General features: G+C 30.9%; 1 protein-coding gene across 1 annotated transcript in view; it reads right to left on the bottom strand.

The window, feature by feature from the left end:
* The window catches only part of nemy (cytochrome b561 family member no extended memory), a 239409-nt gene extending 218820 nt beyond the window's left edge, over positions 1–20589 (bottom strand). The window contains exon 1 of the mRNA XM_075381791.1: positions 19890–20589. Within this exon, the coding sequence (XP_075237906.1) occupies positions 19890–20092 (203 nt within the window). The 5' untranslated portion in view covers positions 20093–20589. The remainder of the gene's footprint in view (positions 1–19889) is intronic.
* Between the last annotated feature and the right edge of the window lie 215 nt (positions 20590–20804).

Here is a 20804-nt window from a genome sequence, read left to right as displayed (position 1 = left end):
AATAGCGAAGCATTGCTGGGTCTGCTAGTTAATAATATTAACCTCTCATTATAAAAAAAATAATGATGAATAATAACGCTATAACAAAAAAAACAAAAAAAAACAGAAATATGTAAAAATGTTAGAAGTTTTTAATGAAATAAAATTGTATGTTCTTTTCATTAGAAAAACAAATGTAAATGTAATTTAATAGGCGTTCAAGGAAGTCATGTGTTATCCGCATCAGATTTTTTTACATTTTCGTTGTGCACTTTTCAAAAATTTTGACTTGACGAATATTTTTTTTTTAATAATAAGTAATTAAAAGTTAACTCTTATTTATGATTGAAATATCAAAATAGGTTTATAATTTAAACATTTAATTAGTTTTTCTTATTTTTTTTATTTATTATTTAAAAAAAACCATTCGGAAGAAAATGAGGTCCATAAGAAAATTTTTAACAGATCATAAAAGTTGAAAAGAAAAAAAAATGAAAAATATTTTTTTAATTAATTACTTTTTTTAATGAATATATTGCTTGGTATTGAATAAGTATATTTTTTTAATAAAAAAAATTTAAATAAGTAATTTATAAAGCATCATTACTACCCATCTAAGATACATTTAAATAATGTAGAGAATTCTTACTTTTTTTATAATATACTGGGTATTTAAAATTTAAAAGTCTTATATTATTTATACCGATACGAAAATGCTTTGTTTTTTAAATCTCATTATTATTGATCAAATAATACTATCATTGTAAGAGTGGCAGATGTTAAAAACCGTCTAACAAACATAGTAAGAAACAAGTGGAACGCTGAATGGAGGAGTTTAAATACAAAATTAAACTCAGTAAAAACTTCTCCTTATAAATGGAAAAGCGACTTTAAGTTGACTCGCCGTGAACAAGTAGCGGTGACCAGACTTAGAATCGGTCACACGCGATTAACAAATTTATATTTGTTAACCGGCGAAGGGAGACCAATGTGCGGTGTTTGTAATAAAACACTGACAATCAAGCATCTATTAGAAGAGTGTACCATATATGAGGACCTCAGAAAGAGGTTCCGTCTTACAAATAATATTAGTGCTGATCTTTATAATGGAAATGAAGAAAATATAGTTGCATTTTTACACGCCAGTGGACTTCTTAAAAGTTTATAAAATGGAAGTTTAAAGCTGTGATAAAAGATACTCTACTCGGTAGTTTTATATATATATATATAAGGGAGTCTCGAAGCGTGGCATGTATAGTGACGGGAGGTAGCCCTCTTGCCGAGGCCATTTTGGCTCACCTGCATTCAAGAGCAGTGAGTCGGGGTGTGTCCGATGATGGCATGGGGGACCCTCAAGGGTGGATTGAGGGCCCGAGGCTATGGATGTATGCCGTGCATGCCTATAGCCTGTTTATAAGAAGGATTCAACTGCCACGGCACCCTGGCGCGACTGATATACTGCTCAACGGCGGTTCTGGTCGCCCCGAGGGTGCTTAAACAAACTATAAATGAGACTCGTAGAAGAAAGAAAGATATGGTATTGATAAGCTGAAATTTTAATTTTTATGGTCTTTTGAGAACCTATCTCAAATTTTAATATTGGGGCCCTTTACACCCCGTAAGTGTTTGTGATTGTCCTTGTCCTTTATGTCTTAATGTTTATTGTGAAATTTGTTTTTTTAAATAAAATGTAAGGGCCCTTTACACCCTTACATATGACGATCCTGATGGAGATAATAATTTCTTTTAAAGAATGTGACGAGGGCTAATGACCTTAGCAGTCGATGCCCGTAAAAATTCAGTTAAAAAATAAAAAATAAAAAAAAATAAAAAAATACTATCATTGATTTAATGATTTTTATAATATTTTTTATTGAATAAATTAATGACATTTGCCTGTCTGACTTGTCTTTATTTTCTAATTAGCCTATTTCCTTCTTTCTTACAATTTCGTTTGTCGTAGAACATAAAATGAAAAACGCTATTAAGTCATTATCGTCAAGGAGATTTGTATGTCCTGATTTAATTCCTTCCTGCATATTTATAACATGTATCCATCTTCTTTGTAAATCATTAACTTTTTTTTTTTTTTTAATCTATCGTTTAGTTCTAATACACTTTCTGTTAAATTAAAAAATAAACAAAAAATATACTGTTATTTAAGAGCGATGAACTATCAAGAATTATAGTTAAATTTTGAGATTTTTTGACAGATTTTGATGTATGATTTGGTATAATTTTTTCTCTGGCCGCAGGACAATGATAAAACTTAATAAATTTTCTTTATAGGTTTTGGAATGTTCTTTGTCGATGTTTACAGATTAATATAATTTATAACTTATCAAATGCTCTGGCTAAAATAGATTACTAAATTTTATAAATTATCGTCAAGGTTGATTCGTCAAGATAAATCAAGGTTCGTCAAACTGTAATTAAGCCTAAGCCTTAATTAAGATTAAGGTATAAATAAAAAGATTCTTTTACTTGAAAACTGGCATTTATAGACCTAGAAAAGGCATTCGATAACGTAGACTGGAATAAAATGTTCAGCATTTTAAAAAAATTAGGGTTCAAATACAGAGATAGAAGAACAATTGCTAACATGTACAGGAACCAAACAGCAACAGTAATAATTGAAGAACATAAGAAAGAAGCCGTAATAAGAAAGGGAGTCCGACAAGGATGTTCCCTATCTTCGTTACTTTTTAATCTTTACACGGAACTAGCAGTTAATGATGTTAAACAACAATTTAGATTCGGAGTAACAGTACATGGTGAAAAGATAAAGATGCTACGATTTGCTGATGATATAATAATTCTAGCCGAGAGTAAAAAGGATTTAGAAGAAACAATGAACGGCATAGATGAAGTCCTACGCAAGAACTATCGCATGAAAATAAACAACAACAAAAGGAAAGTAATGAAATGTAGTAGAAATAACAAAGATGGACCACTGAATGTGAAAATAGGAGAAGAAAAGATTATGGAGGTAGAATAATTTTGTTATTTGGGAAGTAGAATTACTAAAGTTGGACGAAGCAGGAACGATATAAAATGCTGAATAGCACAAGCTAAACGAGCCTTCAGTAAGAAATATAATTTGTTTACATCAAAAATTAATTTAAATGTCAGGAAAAGATTTTTAAAAGTGTATGTTTGGAGTGTCGGTTTATATAGAAGTGAAACTTGGACAATTGAAGTATCTGAGAAGAAAAGATTAAAAGCTTTAGAAATGCGGTACTATAGGAGAATGTTAAAAAATCAGACGGGTGGATAAAATGACAAATGAAGAGGTATTGCGGCAAATAGATGAAGAAAGAAGCATTTGAGAAAATATAGTTAAAAGAAGAGACAGACTTATAGGCCACGTATTAAAGCATCCTGGAATAGTTGCTTTAATATTGGAAGGACAAATAAAAGGAAAAAATTATGTAGGCAGGCCGCGTTTGGAATATGTAAAACAAATTGTTAGGGTTGTAGGATGTAGGGTGTATACCGAAATGAAACGACTAGCGCTAGATAGGGAATATTGGAGAGCTGCATCAAACCAGTCAAATGACTGAAGACAAAATAAAAACTTGAAAACTCTAGAAAATTAATTAGAAATATTATGGTAGAATAATAATTTTATATTAATCCGCCGGGTTAGTTTAGTGGTTAAACTCGTTATCACAAAATCAACTGATTTTTGAAGTCGAGAATTTTAAGGTTCGAGTCCTTGTAAAGACAATTGCTATTATATGGAATGGAATGGAATGTCATACTGTGGATATCGGTGTTCTTTACTGTTTAATTTTAATTAACCGCACGTCTCAGGTGTGGTCTACCTGAGTCTGTTCCAGTCTACATGTTATTTACCGGTATATTTACACTTACATTGCAGCTATCAGGCCTAGCAAGCCGGTATCGGTAATTATATTTGCCCATACACACACGCGCGCACACACAGTGTGTAAGAGAGAGAGATAGAGAGACTCGTCAGTAGTTGGAAAACTGGTTGAAGTAATATATATATATTCTTGTACAGAGTGTCCCATATAAAACGCAACCATCAATCACTCATCCATGAAATTTCAAAAGTCAAGCTTATTCCCTTACTCGTTACTGAAATGGACTCGTCCAAAATCTGAACATCGCGGCGACGCAGTAGAACACTACCGATAGTAACAACAAGGCAATCATAACGTTCAGTGTATTGCTAGAGACAACATGATGTTTTCGCTAGATGAACGTGTTTTCATTGTCGAGTAGTACTTCAGTACGAAATCAGCGGTTGCAGGGCAATATTTGTTTCGCCATAAGTACCCGGATAAACCGGCCCCTAACAAAACATCAGTATTAAAGTTAGTTGCCAAATTTAGAGAGACCGGTTCTGTTAATAACAAGGAACACAAAAGATCTCCGTCGGTATTGAATACAGATACAGTCGCTGAAATCAAAGACCGATTACTCGCCTCGCCAAATAAATCGATCAGACGTTTGTCTGCTGAAATTAATTTGTCTAAATCGACCGTTCATCGGGCGACCAAACGATTACAATTACGACCTAATAGCATTCAAACGGTTCGTCGACTTCTTGAGCCAGACAAAGAAAAACGGCTACAATATTGTCAACGGTTCCGTCGATTTCTGCGCGAGGGAATTAACGTTACGGATTCGTTATTTTTCACAGGTGAAGCACGGTTTCATTTGGATGGCTACGTAAACAGCCAAAACAGTAGAATTTGGAGCGCTGAAAATCGCCACGTTTATCACGAAAAACAATTACACCCGCAGAAGTCGGGCGTGTGGTGCGCGATATCGCGGAAGAAAATAATCGGTCCTATTTTTTTCGAGTACACCATTAATGCAGAACGATATCGGGATATTTTATTTCAGTTCATTGCACTGGAGGAAGACAGACGCTGCCGGCTACAACATGACGGTGCGACATCTTCGATGACAATACAGCACTACGGTGTCGGAATTTCATATGACCCATCCCCACGCCACCACGCGCTACCCCTACGCTAAATTAATGCATTTCGTTGAAAATTTTCATTGAAAATGAAAATGATTGAAATTTGGTACACGTATGTAACTTCGATGTGTAAAAATAAATATTTTTACTTTTTAGTCTTAATAAACAAACAATCAACGTTGAACAATAATATTCAGTTATAAATATTATTAAGAATATTTTTTTTATGTAAAAAATACAAAAAAATAAATTTGATTACATATAAAAAATTATTTTTTAAAAAAGCTTTTATTTAACTAATATTAATAAAAAAGGAAACAAATTAGAAAAACTCTCTAAAAATTAAAAAATAAGAATTAAATCAAATTGAGTATTATAAACAAAAAAATATAATATATTAACAAATATTGTTAAACATGATAAACATGATAAAATTAACTTTAACCAATACCCAGTCCAGAGTGAAATTCAGAGGTGAACTCTCTCAACCCTTCTACATAAAAACTGGATTGAGGCAAGGAGACGGCCTCTCACCACTCCTTTTTAACTGCGCCCTTGAATTTGTCATGAGAAAATGGTATGAAATAAATCCCAAAAATATAAAAATGGGTACTAAGAAAAATTCCATCGCACTAAATCGCCTGGGATTTGCAGATGACCTCGCTCTTTTAGCAAATAATATTCAAGAAGCCATACGCAAATCATGAGCCTTCAAAACCTACCACAAAAGATAGGGCTTCATATCTCTTTCGAAGAAACTGAACTAATGGCCATAAATCCTATGGTAATAGAGCAAATTACGGTAAACGATCAGAAAATTAAAATAGTAAAACGATTTAAATATCTAGGGGAAATAATAACTTATAATTTAAATTAAAAAGTGACATGGCAAAAGAGGATAAATAAAATGATTAAATCCCAAAAATTAACTTGGTCAACATATAACAAAAAATGCCTTTCTGCTAAAACAAAACTTAAACATTATAAAACTGTAGTACAGCCAGAAGTCACCTACGGAAGCGAGACCCTTTTCAAAATCACTCAGAAAAACCGAATTGAAAAAATTCTGAAAATAGAGAGGAGAATTGTCAGAACGTGTATCAATAAAAAACACCAAAAAGAAGGCCGATGGTGGATTGTGCCAAATGAGGTGGTGTATCGAGAAATAGAGCCTGTTACTGATACTATGCGGAAAAAAAGAATCTCTTTCTTCGGTCATCTCATAAGGACACCGGAAACAAGACTGTCAAGAAATATCATTGAAAAGCTCTGGTTCCAAAAGCTAGAAGTAGGATGGATCAAAGAAACTAGAGAAGATATGAAAGAATTGGGAATTTCCCTGACCGACCTACAGAATAAAACTGGAAAAATTACAAAGCTAAAAGACAAAAGCATTAGATTTAAACAAAAGACAGACAAACGACAAAATACAACGAAGAGGGTGTTTACGGATGAAGAAAAGAAAGCAAGATCTGAACGGATGAAGAAATACTGGGCAGCTCGAAAGAGTAAAATAACACGCTTTTCTCAGAAAAGATCCAACTAAAATTGACTTAGTGGTCCCATGTTGGCCGTAAAAGCATAATAATAATAATAATTAACAAATATAAAAATTGACTGAAAAGTAAAAAAAAAATTATATAAATATCTAATAAATAAAAAATAAATAAATGTAATAATTATTAAATTTTAAAATTAAAAGTAATGAAAATATTTAGTTAAATAACTGGATAATAAAATATAAAAAAAAAAACATTAAAAAAACATAAAAGATTCGAACCAAGAACCTTCTAAAATATCTTGTTATTCATACTATAATTAAAATATATAATAAGAAGAAAAGAAATACTATAACATATTTATTAAAAAGTTTAAATTTTTAGGAAATTTAATAAATTATAATAAACAGAAAATATTTACAAAAAAAAAGTAAATAAACAAAACTACAACTTAAAAAGGAAATGAAATAAACATACAGGAAGGGGTAAAATTATAACTGAAGAGATATAAATAAGAAAAAAAAACTATACGTATGTTACTTTACTATTAATAGATTTAACAAAAAAAAACTATTTTTAAATTCATTACTTTTAAACATTAAAGGGCCACTATTTTGTTGGTTCTTTCTTATAATAGTAACATATCTTTTCTTAGATGTCAAATAAAAACCATAAATATAACAACATTTCTTGTTATTACTTCCTTCTTTTTACTGTTTTATTATTTTTTTTTACAACCGATGATACTTTAACTTTTTCTGATATTTAAATAGAGCTGAAAAATTTTAAATTTTCACCAAATGATAAAGTTATTAGATTTAACAAATTTTTAAAATTTAGATATTAAATTTGTTTACTAATTTTTTTTGTTTTATACAGAGTGGTTCAGGAGGATAGGGCAATACTTTGACAACTCATTCTAAAGGCTAAAAATAAGAAAAAAATTCATATAAACATAGGTCCGAAAACGTTTCGTTAGCGAGTTATACAGAGTGAAAGATTTCGCCCGAGTTTCAGTTCCTCCGGGTAAATTAAAGCTTTCTGAAATTCTGGGAAGGTCAATTAAGAGGAAAATTCAATTGTTTCTTATGGTTTTTGAGCTGGGAAATCGAAAAAAATAGGTTCCAGAACTGTATCTCCCTTAGTTTCTAAGATATCCCGTGTAAAACGCCAAAAATAGGGTCAAAAAACATATTTTTTTTTACGTTTGACGTACAATAACCTTGTTAAATTGGCGATAAATCGTACATTTTTTAAACGTAAATTGTAGAGAATTTAATTATAAGAAGATTGATGTAAATAATGTCAACAGAAAACAAATAAAATTTTAAACATGTCGACTTTTATTAACGACAAAACAGATTGATTTTTAACAGATTGAAAAAACTGTTTCGTTATGTACAGTAGAAAATAACTGGAGGAAGAAAGAATATTTACTGTTTTTTTATGATAATGGTAAAATGCTGTTTACAAGTAGTATTTCATCTCGTTTAATAACTTTCAAAAATGCCGCCGTTGTGTTCAATACACTTTTCAACGCGTTGTACTAGATTTTGTGTCTCCAGTCTAACGGTATCATTGCGTTCCTTGATTATAGCTGCAGCGTTGAGAATGCGAGCAATCAGTTTATCGAGTGTGTCTATTTTTTGCTTGTAAACCTCATTTTTCAAACGTCCCCACAAACAATAATCCAACGGAGTGAGGTCTGGGGATCTCGGTGGCCAATTAACCGGCCCTATACGTCCTATCCATTTACCAGTAAACTTTTCATCAAGACAATGCCTTACTTCATTAGTGAAATGTTTAGGAGCTCCATCAAATTGGTAATACATTTCAATTCGTTTTGTTAAGGTGATATTTTCCAGCTATATAATAAATTCATTACGTAAAAATTCAAGATAATTTCTCCCTGTGACACGATGTTGTAGTATGAAAGGACCAATTAATTGGTCTACGATACCACACCAAATATTCACTGAAAATCGTTGCTGGAAATTTTTTTTATACTGTAGCATGTGAGTTTTCTTCAGACCACCGATGCGCATTCCGTGTGTTGTTTATTCCGTTACGAATGAAAGTAGCTTCATCCGAAAATAGTATAAATGGAATTAAATGTTGATTCCTATTAACCCGTTGACAAAACCGCAGCCGGCTGGCGTAGTCACCAGGCTGGAGATGTTGCACTTTCTGAATATGAAAAGGATGCAATCCATTATTATTTAATGTCCTCCATACTCTACTTTGTGAAATATCGAGCCGTGTTGCAATTAATCGTGTGCTCGTTGCCGGACTACGTTGAACCATCTGCAGAGTGTTTTCACCTTCATCAGCGTGATTTGCTTGTCGTTCAAATGAAATATGAGCGCTGGGAAGTGTACCATTCTCACGAAAATTATTAAAAATTTACGATTTTGTACAACACGACCGGGGGGATACCTATGTCGATATTCCGTAACCGCTGCCGCAGCACTTCCTTTTCAAAATCTATAGATGAAAATTTGGTCGGCATATTCGGCATTAGCGAAGACATGCGGCATTTTTCAAAACAAAACTAAACAGAATTTCCCTTTTTTTTAACAGACTTGATATTTATGCACTGTAAAATGAATACAAAGTTACACTTCTTAAAGGTTTTCTGACATTTTTACGATAAGAATTCAACATAATACTGCAAACACGATTGATCAGCGAAAGGTTATTTTACACATTACCACAATTAACTGACAACAATGAGTAGTATTTAAACAAATTGTGATGAAAAAAATCAGTGTTGCCAACTTGTTTTCCGTAAGACTAAAATGATTGTACCTACTAGACACATCTGTTTTCTTTTTTGTAACATTTTCTTCTAAGTTTCCGTCGGTTTTGTTGTTAATAAGAGTCGAAACGGTGGCATTTTTGAAAGTTATTAACCACATGAAATACTAGTTGTAAGCAGCATTTTACCATTATCATATAAAAACAGTAACTATTCTTTCTTCCTCCAGTTATTTTCTACTGTACATAACGAAAAAGTTTTTTCAATCTGTTAAAAATTAATCTATTTTGTTGTTAATAAAAGTCGACATGTTTAAAATTTTATTTGTTTTCTGTTGACATTATTTACATCAATCTTCTTATAATTAAATTCTCTACAATTTACGTTTAAAAAATGTACGATTTATCGCCAATTTAGCATCGTTATTGTACGTCAAACGTAAAAAAAAATATGTTTTTTGACCCTATTTTTGGCGTTTTACATGGGATATCTTAGAAACTAAGAGAGATACAGTTCTGGAACCTATTTTTTTCGATTTCCCAGCTCAAAAACCACAAGAAACAATTGAATTTTCCTCTTAATTGACCTTCCCAGAATTTCAGAAAGCTTTAATTTACCCGGAGGAACTGAAACTCGGGCGAAATCTTTTCACTCTGTATAACTCGTTAACGAAGCGTTTTCGGAGCTATGTTTATATGAACTTTTTTCTTATTTTTAGCCTCTAGAATGAGTTGTCAAAGTATTGCCCTATCCTCCTGAATCATTCTGTATATTTTATATTAAAATTTCTTTAAACATTTTTTTTTTGTTTTATATTTATATAAATGTAAATAAATCACAGTAAGGATAAATAATTTCTATGTAACGAAAAATTATCATTAATAAAATATAACTGTATTTTACGTTTTAAATCACAATTAAAAAATGCATTGATAATAAAACAAAAAATAAAATAGTTATTTTATTTAAAAATAAATATATACAAACAACAGGGAAACCAATAAAGGTTATCTAATGTCAAATAAAAATTTGACTAAGCAGTATTGTAATAAGTTTATGAATTAATTATTAAAAAATAACAAACTGTTATTTCTAAGAATTTATTAATTATTTATAATAAAAAATAAATAAAATTACATAAAATTAATTCGGCGCCAGAATTTTTTTTTGTTTTGTTTGATGTTAACGCCACATAAGCTTGAAGCTTGTACGTGGGATATGGTAATGTAGCGTATGAAAAATCCCATGCCTAACCGGGATTCGAACCCAGGAACTCCAGATGAAAAGCCGAGACGCTACCACTCGGAGGCCGGCGCCTCGAAAAATAAATAATTATTCTTTTTATTTAAATAAACATTTTTATAGTGTATAAACAAATATAAAACAAGTACAAATATTTATACTAGTCTTTTTGTATCTTTACCGACAAGTTTGAAGTTTTATATTTTTCCTTTCTATAGCTTTATAATAATATTTGAATTACGCGGTTGGAAGTTTTATCATTATAATGATCATTACGAAACAGATTTTCATTAATATACAGAGTAATTCAAAGAAACAGGAAATTTTGAAAGATGTGTTGGTAGTCGTGGGCGATTGGTACCACTTGATAAGTGGCGCCAGCCTCTTTAACCTAACCTGCCATTTAGTTGTCATGGATCCTTGGGAGTGATGCGCAACGTGCATTTGCTATCAAAGCGTTTTATAAAAACAATAACAGTGTGGAGGGAATTTCGCCGTCATTTTAATCTGGGACGGCACGACAGTGTTCCATCAGCACGTGCAATTAAAACATGGATATCTAATTTTGAGGAAACCGGTTCGGCAATGAAAAAGAAATCTCCAGGCCGTGATCAAACCGTCCGTACACCACAGAATGTTCAAGCTTTACAAGATGCTGTCACACGAAGTCCACATCGGTCAATCCGTCGTCTCTCAGCATCTTTACGATCGCATAGTTCAAGCGTTCGAAAAATGTTAGTGAAGGACTTGCAATTCCATCCATACAAGTTGCAGATCGTCCAGGAACTGAAACCGAACGATCCAATTGTGCGAGCACAATTCTGTAATGTAACGCTTCAGATGATAAACGATAACGAAGATTTTGTTCACGAACTGTGGATGTCAGACGAAGCGCATTTCCACCTCAATGGATTTGTTAACAAGCAAAATTTCAGATACTGGGCACAAAAAAATCCTACGCAGCTACACCAGCGTCCGTTCCACAGCCAGAAAGTGATCTTGTGGTGTGCTATGTCACCTTACGGTGTTATAGGCCTTTATTTATTTGAGGATGACAACGGTCTTGCGATTACAGTGACGTCGGCTCGTTACGTAGCCGTGCTTGAAACCTTTGTTGTGGAACAACAAATGAGATTTCCACCGATTCTTAACACAGCCTGGTTTCAACAAGACGTAGCATCGTCACGTACTGCACGAATATCGATGGCAGCTGTACGCCGATTGTTTGGACAACGTGTCATTTGACGAAACGGTGACATTAGATGGCCTCCCAGATCGCCTGATCTCTCAGCTTGCGATTACTTTTTGTGGGGTCACCTTAAAAGCAAAATGTTCCACAGTAGACCTGCTACAACGGAAGAACTGAAGGCAAAGATCTGAGAAGCAATTGCGGAAATTCCAGACGAGATGTTACATCAAACCGTGAAAAATTTAACGAAGAGACTTCGTGAGTGTTTACGTAGAAGAGGAGGTCACCTGCAAGATGTCATCTTTAAAAAATAAACTAAAATGTATGTATCCTAAAATGGCAACATTTGTACAATTACATGAAATAAAATTCATTTTCTAAAAAAAAGATTTCATTAACGTTATTTAATTTTTTAAATTTCCCGTTTCTTTGAATCATCCTGTACATGTGTTCAACCAATCAGAAGCCTACTCTTTTCAATCACTGACCATCAGTGATTCGGAGTAACAGTACAAGGTGAAAAGATAAAGATGCTACAATTTGCCGATGATATAATAATTCTAGCCGAGAGTAAAAAGGATTTAGAAGAAACAATGAACGGCATAGATGAAGTCCTACGCAAGAACTATCGCATGAAAGTAAACAACAAAAGAAAAGTAATGAAATGTAGTAGAAATAACAAAGATGGATCACTGAATGTGAAAATAGGAGGAGAAAAGATTTTGGAAGTAGAAGAATTTTGTTATTTGGAAAGTAGAATTACTAAAGATGGACGAAGCAGGAGCGATATAAAATGCCGAATAACACAGGTGAAACGAGCCTTCAGTCAGAAATATAATTTGTTTACATCAAAAATTAATTCAGGAAAAGATTTTTGAAAGTACATGTCTGGAGTGTCGCTTTATATGGAGGTGAAACTTGGATGACCTGAGAAGAAAAGATTAGAAGCTTTTGAAATGTGGTGCTATAGGAGAATGTTAAAAATCAGATGGGTGGATAAAGTGACAAATGATGAGGTATTGCGGCAAATAGATGAAGAAAGAAGCATTTTGAAAAAATATAGCTAAAAGAAGAGATAGACTTATAGGCCACATATTAAGGCATCCTGGAATAGTCGCTTTAATATTGGAAGGACAGGTAGAAGGGAAAAATTGTGTAGGCAGGCTACGTTTGGAATATGTAAAACAAATTTTTAGGGATGTAGGATGTAGAGGGTATACTGAAATGAAACGACTAGCACTAGATAGGGAATCATGGAGAGCTGCATCAAACTAGTCAAATGACTGAAGACAAAAAAAATTAATGAAACAATAATTTATGTTCTTTTCATTTGAAAATAAATGAGTACATGTAATTTAATAAGCATACAAGGAAATCATGAGGGTTCATATCAAATTTTTTACTTCGTTGTACGAATCCATTTTCAAAAGCTTCGGCGCGACGTCTGTACGTATGTATTTACGTATCTCGTATAACTCAAAAACGATTAGCCGTAGGATGTTGAAATTTTAGATTTAGGACTGTTGTAACATCTACTTGTTCACCTCCTCTTTTGATTACAATCGACTGGACCAATTATGTGCAAAAAAATTTTCAAAATCCAAAGAATTTGGATTTTTTCTTAACTGCAGTAATAAGCCCTCATTGAGAGGTTTTCAACGATATAATCATAAGTGGCACTTATTTTTATTCGTTCGAGAGTTATAGCTAAATAAAATTTTAATTAATGAAATATTTGGATCTTACAAGGGGAAAACATCGGTTCGAATCGGACTATATCTACTTTTTTTGAACTTTTTTTTATTTAAATATATTGATTTATTAATAATTATTAACCTCTGATTGTAAAAAAGGTTTTATGACAAATAATAATTCAATAACAATAAAAAAAATAATAAAAATGAAAAAGGCAGAATTTATTAGTAAAATAAAATTTTATATACTTTTAAAAATATTTATATCTAATTTAATAGGTGCACAAGGAAGTCATGTAGTGTCCACATCAGATTTTTTCACTTCTTATTAAATTCTGTGCTTATTTTTTTATAATTATGCTATATTTTATTTAATTAAAATAAAATAACAACATATTTTTTCAACTTTAATTAAAAAAGTTTATAAGAAAATATATTTGTAATAAATAACGTTTGCACATAAAAATATATTATTAAGTTATAATTACTGATAGAATGAACTTTTATTTTTGAAAAATACGCACTGATAGTTTGATAAAAGTTAAAAAGAAAAAAAAGAAGAATTTCGGTATGAGAAGATGTTTTTGATTAAGTACGAGAAAATTTTAAAGGAAGATAGGATTAAAATTAAATTTATTCAAGAGAAAGTTAACTCGATAATAACGGATGCGTTGTCAAATAGAAAAGAGGGAGAGAAGTAATTTAAATTTGCACTCTCACATGCGCAGTAAATCAGGTCTTCTTAAAATGTAATTATATATGCAAATATATAACTTTGATTCTTCAAATACGGACAACCACTCATAGGCGCGCACATAGACGCATAAATCAAATTTTCAATGATATATCATAAGTGGTACTTATTTTCATCGGTTCCAGAATTATACTCAAATGACATTTTAATTAACGAAATATTTGGATCTTACAAGGAGAATTTGAAGAAAAAAAAGGAAATTAAGTCGAAATTGTAGTCGTGAAATCAGACTACAATTCATTTTTTTCAACTTTTTTTAAATTTAAATATATTGATTTATTAATAATTATTAACCTCAGATTGTAAAGAAATATGTACAATAAATAATACTTCAATAATAACAATAAAAAATATGTATAAAAAATCAGAAGTTTTTAGTGAAATAAAATTTTATATACTTTTCATTTTAGAAGAAAGTGTGTAAGGCGTACATGGAAATCATGTGGTGTCCACATCAGGTGTTTTTCTACCAGTAAAGAGGCATTTTTAATCAGTTTTTTCAAATTATATTTTAAATATTATTTTTTATAAAATTTCATTATTAATTTAGTTCATACTACATCAAACATTTTTTTTTTTAATTTCTAATTCAACGGCAAAATATAATAAAAAAATTATTATTTTTTTTTATTCCAAATTTAATTAGTAAAATTATTATCTTTAAAAGATTTTTTATAAAAAAATAATAAATAAAGATTTAAAAGAACATTTTTTATTAAAAAAAAATAAATAAAAACTAAATTAAAGTAATCAACAACAACTGCACAGTTAAAAAAAAAATGATTCGTTTTTAAACAGGGCGTTGTTAAAAGAGAAACATTTACCAAGATTAATTCTAAATATATATTGTAAGAGAAGTACACAACATCAAAAGAAAATATAAAGCCTCTTATATTTTATTTTATTTTTATTTTAAAGAAAAGTCTATACCGAATTTAATTTTACAAGAAGAAATTGTGTTGGAAAAGAAGAAAAAGATAATTAAACATTAATTTTTCTTTCATTTATTTTTTATTTTACCTGTAAATACTGTGCAAATAAATAAATGTTTTCTTTCTGTTACTCAAAAATAAATTATATAAGTATACAAATAAAAGACAATCTTCCTTTTGTGTGTGCCATAATAACACAAAAACTACTTAACGAATATCTCTGAGTTTTTTTACAATTTTTTATTTGTTCCGGGAGCGTTATATGTTATTATTTCCATAATATTTTTGTTTTCTTTTTCTGTTTAGCCTCGGGAACCAAGTAAGGTATTATTTCATAGGATGATACTTCAAGAGCAATCGTTTACATAATACCCGGCAAACAGTCGTTTGTCAGGACCCCATCCTTTGGAGTTCCCTCATTAAAGGCGTGGCGCCTAAACGACCAAGTCCCGGCTATCTGGCGGGAACTTCGTTCCCGGCGAGATAGAAGCTATTGCATCCCTCAGAGCCGAGTTTAAGTTTAGTTGCTCATCCTTATACGGAAAGGGCGGAAACCAAAACCCCAGTAGCTTGCGGAATGACAGTCTCATGTGTCGTACGTCAAATTGGTTTCTTCGATCTACGTGTAAAGCTTTCTCTGAGTTTTTCCACAGCAGCTTCAAAAAGCTGATGTGATTTTGTACTATGTTTAAGAGAACAGCGTATCTCAATGAAGATTAGATGCCAAGAGTAAATTGTATGACCTTTTTCTTTATCCTGTTTAGCCTCCGATAGTTACCTTTCAGATAATACTTCAGAGGATGATATGTATGAGTGTAAATGAACTGTAATCTTGAACAGTCTCAGTTCGACCATTCCTGAGATGTGTGGTTAATTGAAACCCAACCACTAAAGAACACCGGTATCCACGATCTAGTATTCAAATCCGTGTAAAAATAACTGGCTTTACTAGGACTTGAACGCTGTAACTCTCGACTTCCAAATCAGCTGATTTGGGAAGACGCGTTAACCACTAGACCAACCCGGTAGACTTTCTTTCTTTTTCCTGTTTAGCCTCTGGTTTAGATAATACTTGAGAGAATGAATGAGGATGATATGTATGAGTGTAAATGAAGTGTTAGTCTTGTACATTCTCATTTCGACCATTCCTGAGATGTGTGGTTAATTGAAACCCAACCACCAAAGAACACCGGTATCCACGATCTAGTATTCAAATCCATGTAAAAATATCTGGCTTTACTAGGACTTGAACGCTGTAACTTTCGACTTCCAAATCAGCTGATTTGGGAAGACGCGGTAACCACTAGACCAACCCGGTGGGTTGGTGGACTACTAGCAGGCAACCTAACGTACTGTCTACGGAAATTACACAGCGAGCACGTTCCGTACCAGTAAATATATCCATTTTTAACAGCGCTGGTGGCCGAATTGGGTACTAATGAACTACGTAAGTCAAAAGTTGATATATTTTGCCACGAAATCACACCTCAACTGAATCTTTAACTTTTTTGTACGCTGTACGCTTGTACGCTGTAAATAAATTTTTCTACGCTTTTAAATTTGTAAAGTTTTTTTTTTTAAATCACTCTGTATATAAGGAAACCTTAGTTTAAGTGAATGATATTTTCGTACTCCTCGTATCTCGCTCAAAACGTAAAGAAAATTCATTTTCATTCATACTGCAATCAGGGGAACATAAGTAATATGTACTTTTCTTCGAAAAGTTCGTAAAAAAGATTTTATTCTTTTTTTTTTTTTAATAAAAACAAATTAATAATTTTATTAATATTGCATGAATTAACAAAAAATTGATTAGGTAATAAAATTAAAAACAAAAAAAAGCACAATTTGTTAATGGAAATATTATGAAATTAATTATTTAGTTTTAAAATCATTTATAAGACATAAGAGGAGTGAACACTCGTAATTTCCAAATATAGTATATTATTAAAAAATAAGCAAATTTGTTTCTTTGTCGGAATAAGATAAAAAAAATATATATACATATAAAAGTAACCAATTTCTACAAATTTTAAATCAGTTTTTCTATATTAAAAAAAAGGTGATAAAAAAAGATGTACATTACAAAATGATAATAATTAATATCTTAATGCAATGTAATTATAAAATATATTTTATTTCATATAATTATAATACAAAATATGACCTTGACATTACTGTAATACAATTAATAAATTAGATAAATAATATACATACAATAGGAAAAAAAAACGAATCTTATCATCTGAACATATACAAGGGAAAAACCGCTAAGATACACGCTTACACAAGCACGCGAGCCTACGTGTATATATACACACACACACACACACATACGTATAGAGAAGATATTATCATATAATAAAGCAATATTGAACTGTTTTATATCTCAATAAAATTTTCAAATTAAAAAATGGCCTGGTCGAAGGGTCATGGATAATGAATTTTTTTAATACATTTAAATAGAATAATATTAAAATTATAGTAAACAATCTTTAGGATTATTAATATTTTTTGATTGATTTAACATTAATATAGAATGTATAAAAACTTATCTCAGCGTTTTAAAACTATGTAATATTTCTTAACTATTATTTACAGCAAGCGAATCGCAAATAAAATTAACTCACAGAACGGTTCAACTAATGCAAAACAAATCTGCTCAATAATTGAAAGTCTCTAAAAAGAATGTTCTTTAAACAGAGTATTATATCCAGTATGGGTATTTATTTAATTGTTTAAAAGTCAAATTTATCGTCCGTGTTTGCATTTTTTATTTTTCTAAAATATTTAATTCTTTTGTATAATAAATACCTAGTTAAAATCTGTTACATTTTGATATATATATATATATATATATATATATACGTATTGTTTTTAATAAACTTCAAAATTCTTAAGTAGACTTTATTCTTATTATTTTATTAAGAATTAAATTCTTTACAACCTTTATTTAAAAAGTTTATGTTTATACCGTTGTTCTTTGGTGGTTGGGTTTCAATTAACCACACATCTCAGGAATGATCGAACTGAGACTGTATAAAACTACACTTCATTTACACTCATACATATCATCCTCTGAAGTAATACTTGAACAGTAATTCCCGGAGGCTAAACTGGAAAAAGAAAAAAAAGGGGTAAGGCACCTTGGAAAAATTTTATTTCTATTTATGTTTATTACCCGTTTAACTAGGGTTAATTACTTTACTTACCCGTTTATTACCCGAGTAATTCTAGCCGAGAGTAAAAAAGATTTAGAAGAAACAATGAACGGCATAGATGAAGTCCTACGCAAGAACTATCGCATGAAAATAAACAAGAACAAAACAAAAGTAATGAAATGTAGTAGAAATAACAAAGATGGACCGCTGAATGTGAAAATAGGAGGAGAAAAGATTATGGAGGTAGAAGAATTTTGTTATTTGGGAAGTAAAATTACTAAAGATGGACGAAGCAGGAGCGATATAAAATGCCGAATAGCACAAGGTAAACGAGCCTTCAGTAAGAAATATAATTTATTTACATCAAAAATTAATTTAAATGTCAGGAAAAGATTTTTGAAAGTATACGTTTGGAGTGTCGCTTTATATGGAAGTAAAACTTGGACGATCGGAGTATCTGAGAAGAAAAGATTAGAAGCTTTTGAAATGCGGTGCTATAGGAGAATGTTAAAAATCAGACGGGTGAATAAAGTGACAAATGAAGAGGTATTGCGGCAAATGGATGAAGAAAGAAGCATTTGGAAAAATATAGTTAAAAGAAAAGACAGACTTATAGGCCACATACTAAGGCATCCTGGAATAGTCGCTTTAATATTGGAAGGACAGATAGAAGGAAAAAATTATGTAGGCAGCCCACGTTTGGAATATGTAAAACAAATTGTTAGGAATGTAGGATGTAGAGGGTATACCGAAATGAAACGACTAGCACTAGATAGGGAATCTTGGAGAGCTGCATCAAACCAGTCAAATGACTTAAGACAAAAAAAAACCCTTTTAACAAAATTATCTTACGCCAAACAAAAAATAGTGATTCACCGGGGTAAGTCTAGTGGTTAACACATCTTCGCAAATCAGCTGATTTTCGAAGTTGAGAATTCCAGCGTTCAAGTCCTAGTAAAAACAGTTATTTTTATACGGATTTGAATACTAGATCGTGGATACCGGTGTTCTTTGATGGTTGGGTTTCAATTAACCACACATCTCAGGAATGGTCGAACTGAGACTGTATAAAACTACACTTCATTTACACTCATACATATCATCCTCTGAAGTAATAACTGAACAGTAATTCCCGGAGGTTAAACAGGAAAAGAAAGAAAGATTATTTTCCTTTCCTTTTGAATTACCTGTGTATATATATATATATATATATATATATATAGAAAGGGATAGAATGAGAGAGAAAGAGAGAAACCCTATGACACTTCCGGGAACGTAAAAATTCCAACGTAGGATCATACATCTAATTCTGTTCAGCCGTTGATCTGCTGCGATGGAATATACATACACCTTAAATAATACAATACACTCCTTTTTGGGCAGTCGTGTAATAAAATACTTAATTTTTATTTTATATAATTTAATATCCTTTGATTTAAAATGAAAAAAAGAAAATATATATTTATTTAAAAATATTAATTATATATTTTAATAAAAAGTGCCGTTAATTTAAATTTTATACGATAAAATTACACCGTTAGTAAATATAAACAACTTTTAAATCATATTTAAAAAAATTACATAATCGATCTTAAATAAACATGAAATATTTTGGATTTTATGATATATATTTATTAAAAATAATACAGATAGGGAATCTTGGAGAGCTGCATTAAACCAGTCAAATGACTGAAGACAAAAAATAATAATAATAAACTTACTTTTTTTTATTTGCCGAATTTTGTGCTGAACTATTAACATCAGAAACTGGTGGTGCTGATATTGTTATTGTTGAGGGTGGTGGTGGTAAATCATCCAATGGTATTGTACCTTGAGAACCATCTTCAGGCGGTGTTTTATCAAATTCAGCCATAGGTGCAATTGGCTCTGGTAATGGTGACACTGAATTTGGTCTTGAATCCATTTTTATTTATTTATATATTTTATATAGATATATGTATTTATATAAAACTATTAACACACAATTTATATATATATATTTTTTTTTTCTTAATGAAATTATTATTATTTTAATTTTTTTTTAAATAAATATAAGTTAATAAATAAATAAGTTTTTTAGTTTATTAAAGATTAAATCACTGTTTTATTATCTGATAAATGTACCACATAGTTTTTTATGTATTTTTTAAAAATATTTATTTATTATTTTTATAAATAAATAAAAAATATATAAATGTAAAAAAAGCAAAAAAAAAACACTTCGACGTTATTATTAAAATAAAAAATTAATAATTATTACGATTATCCAAATCTGTGAATATATATATATATAATAAGCACAATATATATATGTATAAGGTTATGTTTACAAAAAACAATAAAACAATCCAACAAACCAACTGGTTCGACGTTCAAACGTAGACTGGGAGTGTCAAACTTATAGCGCGATATCTAAACGCGACTGCGCAGAGATTTCCAACGTCGTTGCTAAGGGATACAGCCAGCTATATACATGTGTGTATGTGTATGTATGAATACTATGAGAACATCCCTGCTTTCACACAAATTCAAACGTACAGCGACGACGTGACGGGACACACAAGACAATCTAACTACACTTCCTAATATCACAAAACGACGTAGAATTGTTTGTGAGACAACCGTCAAAACATGGG

This window comes from Lycorma delicatula, chromosome 13 (assembly GCF_047948215.1).
Source record: "Lycorma delicatula isolate Av1 chromosome 13, ASM4794821v1, whole genome shotgun sequence".
Lineage (NCBI taxonomy): Eukaryota > Metazoa > Arthropoda > Insecta > Hemiptera > Fulgoridae > Lycorma > Lycorma delicatula.
The sequence above is the reverse complement of the archived record's forward strand: the minus strand, read 5'-3'. Positions and strand labels throughout refer to the sequence as shown.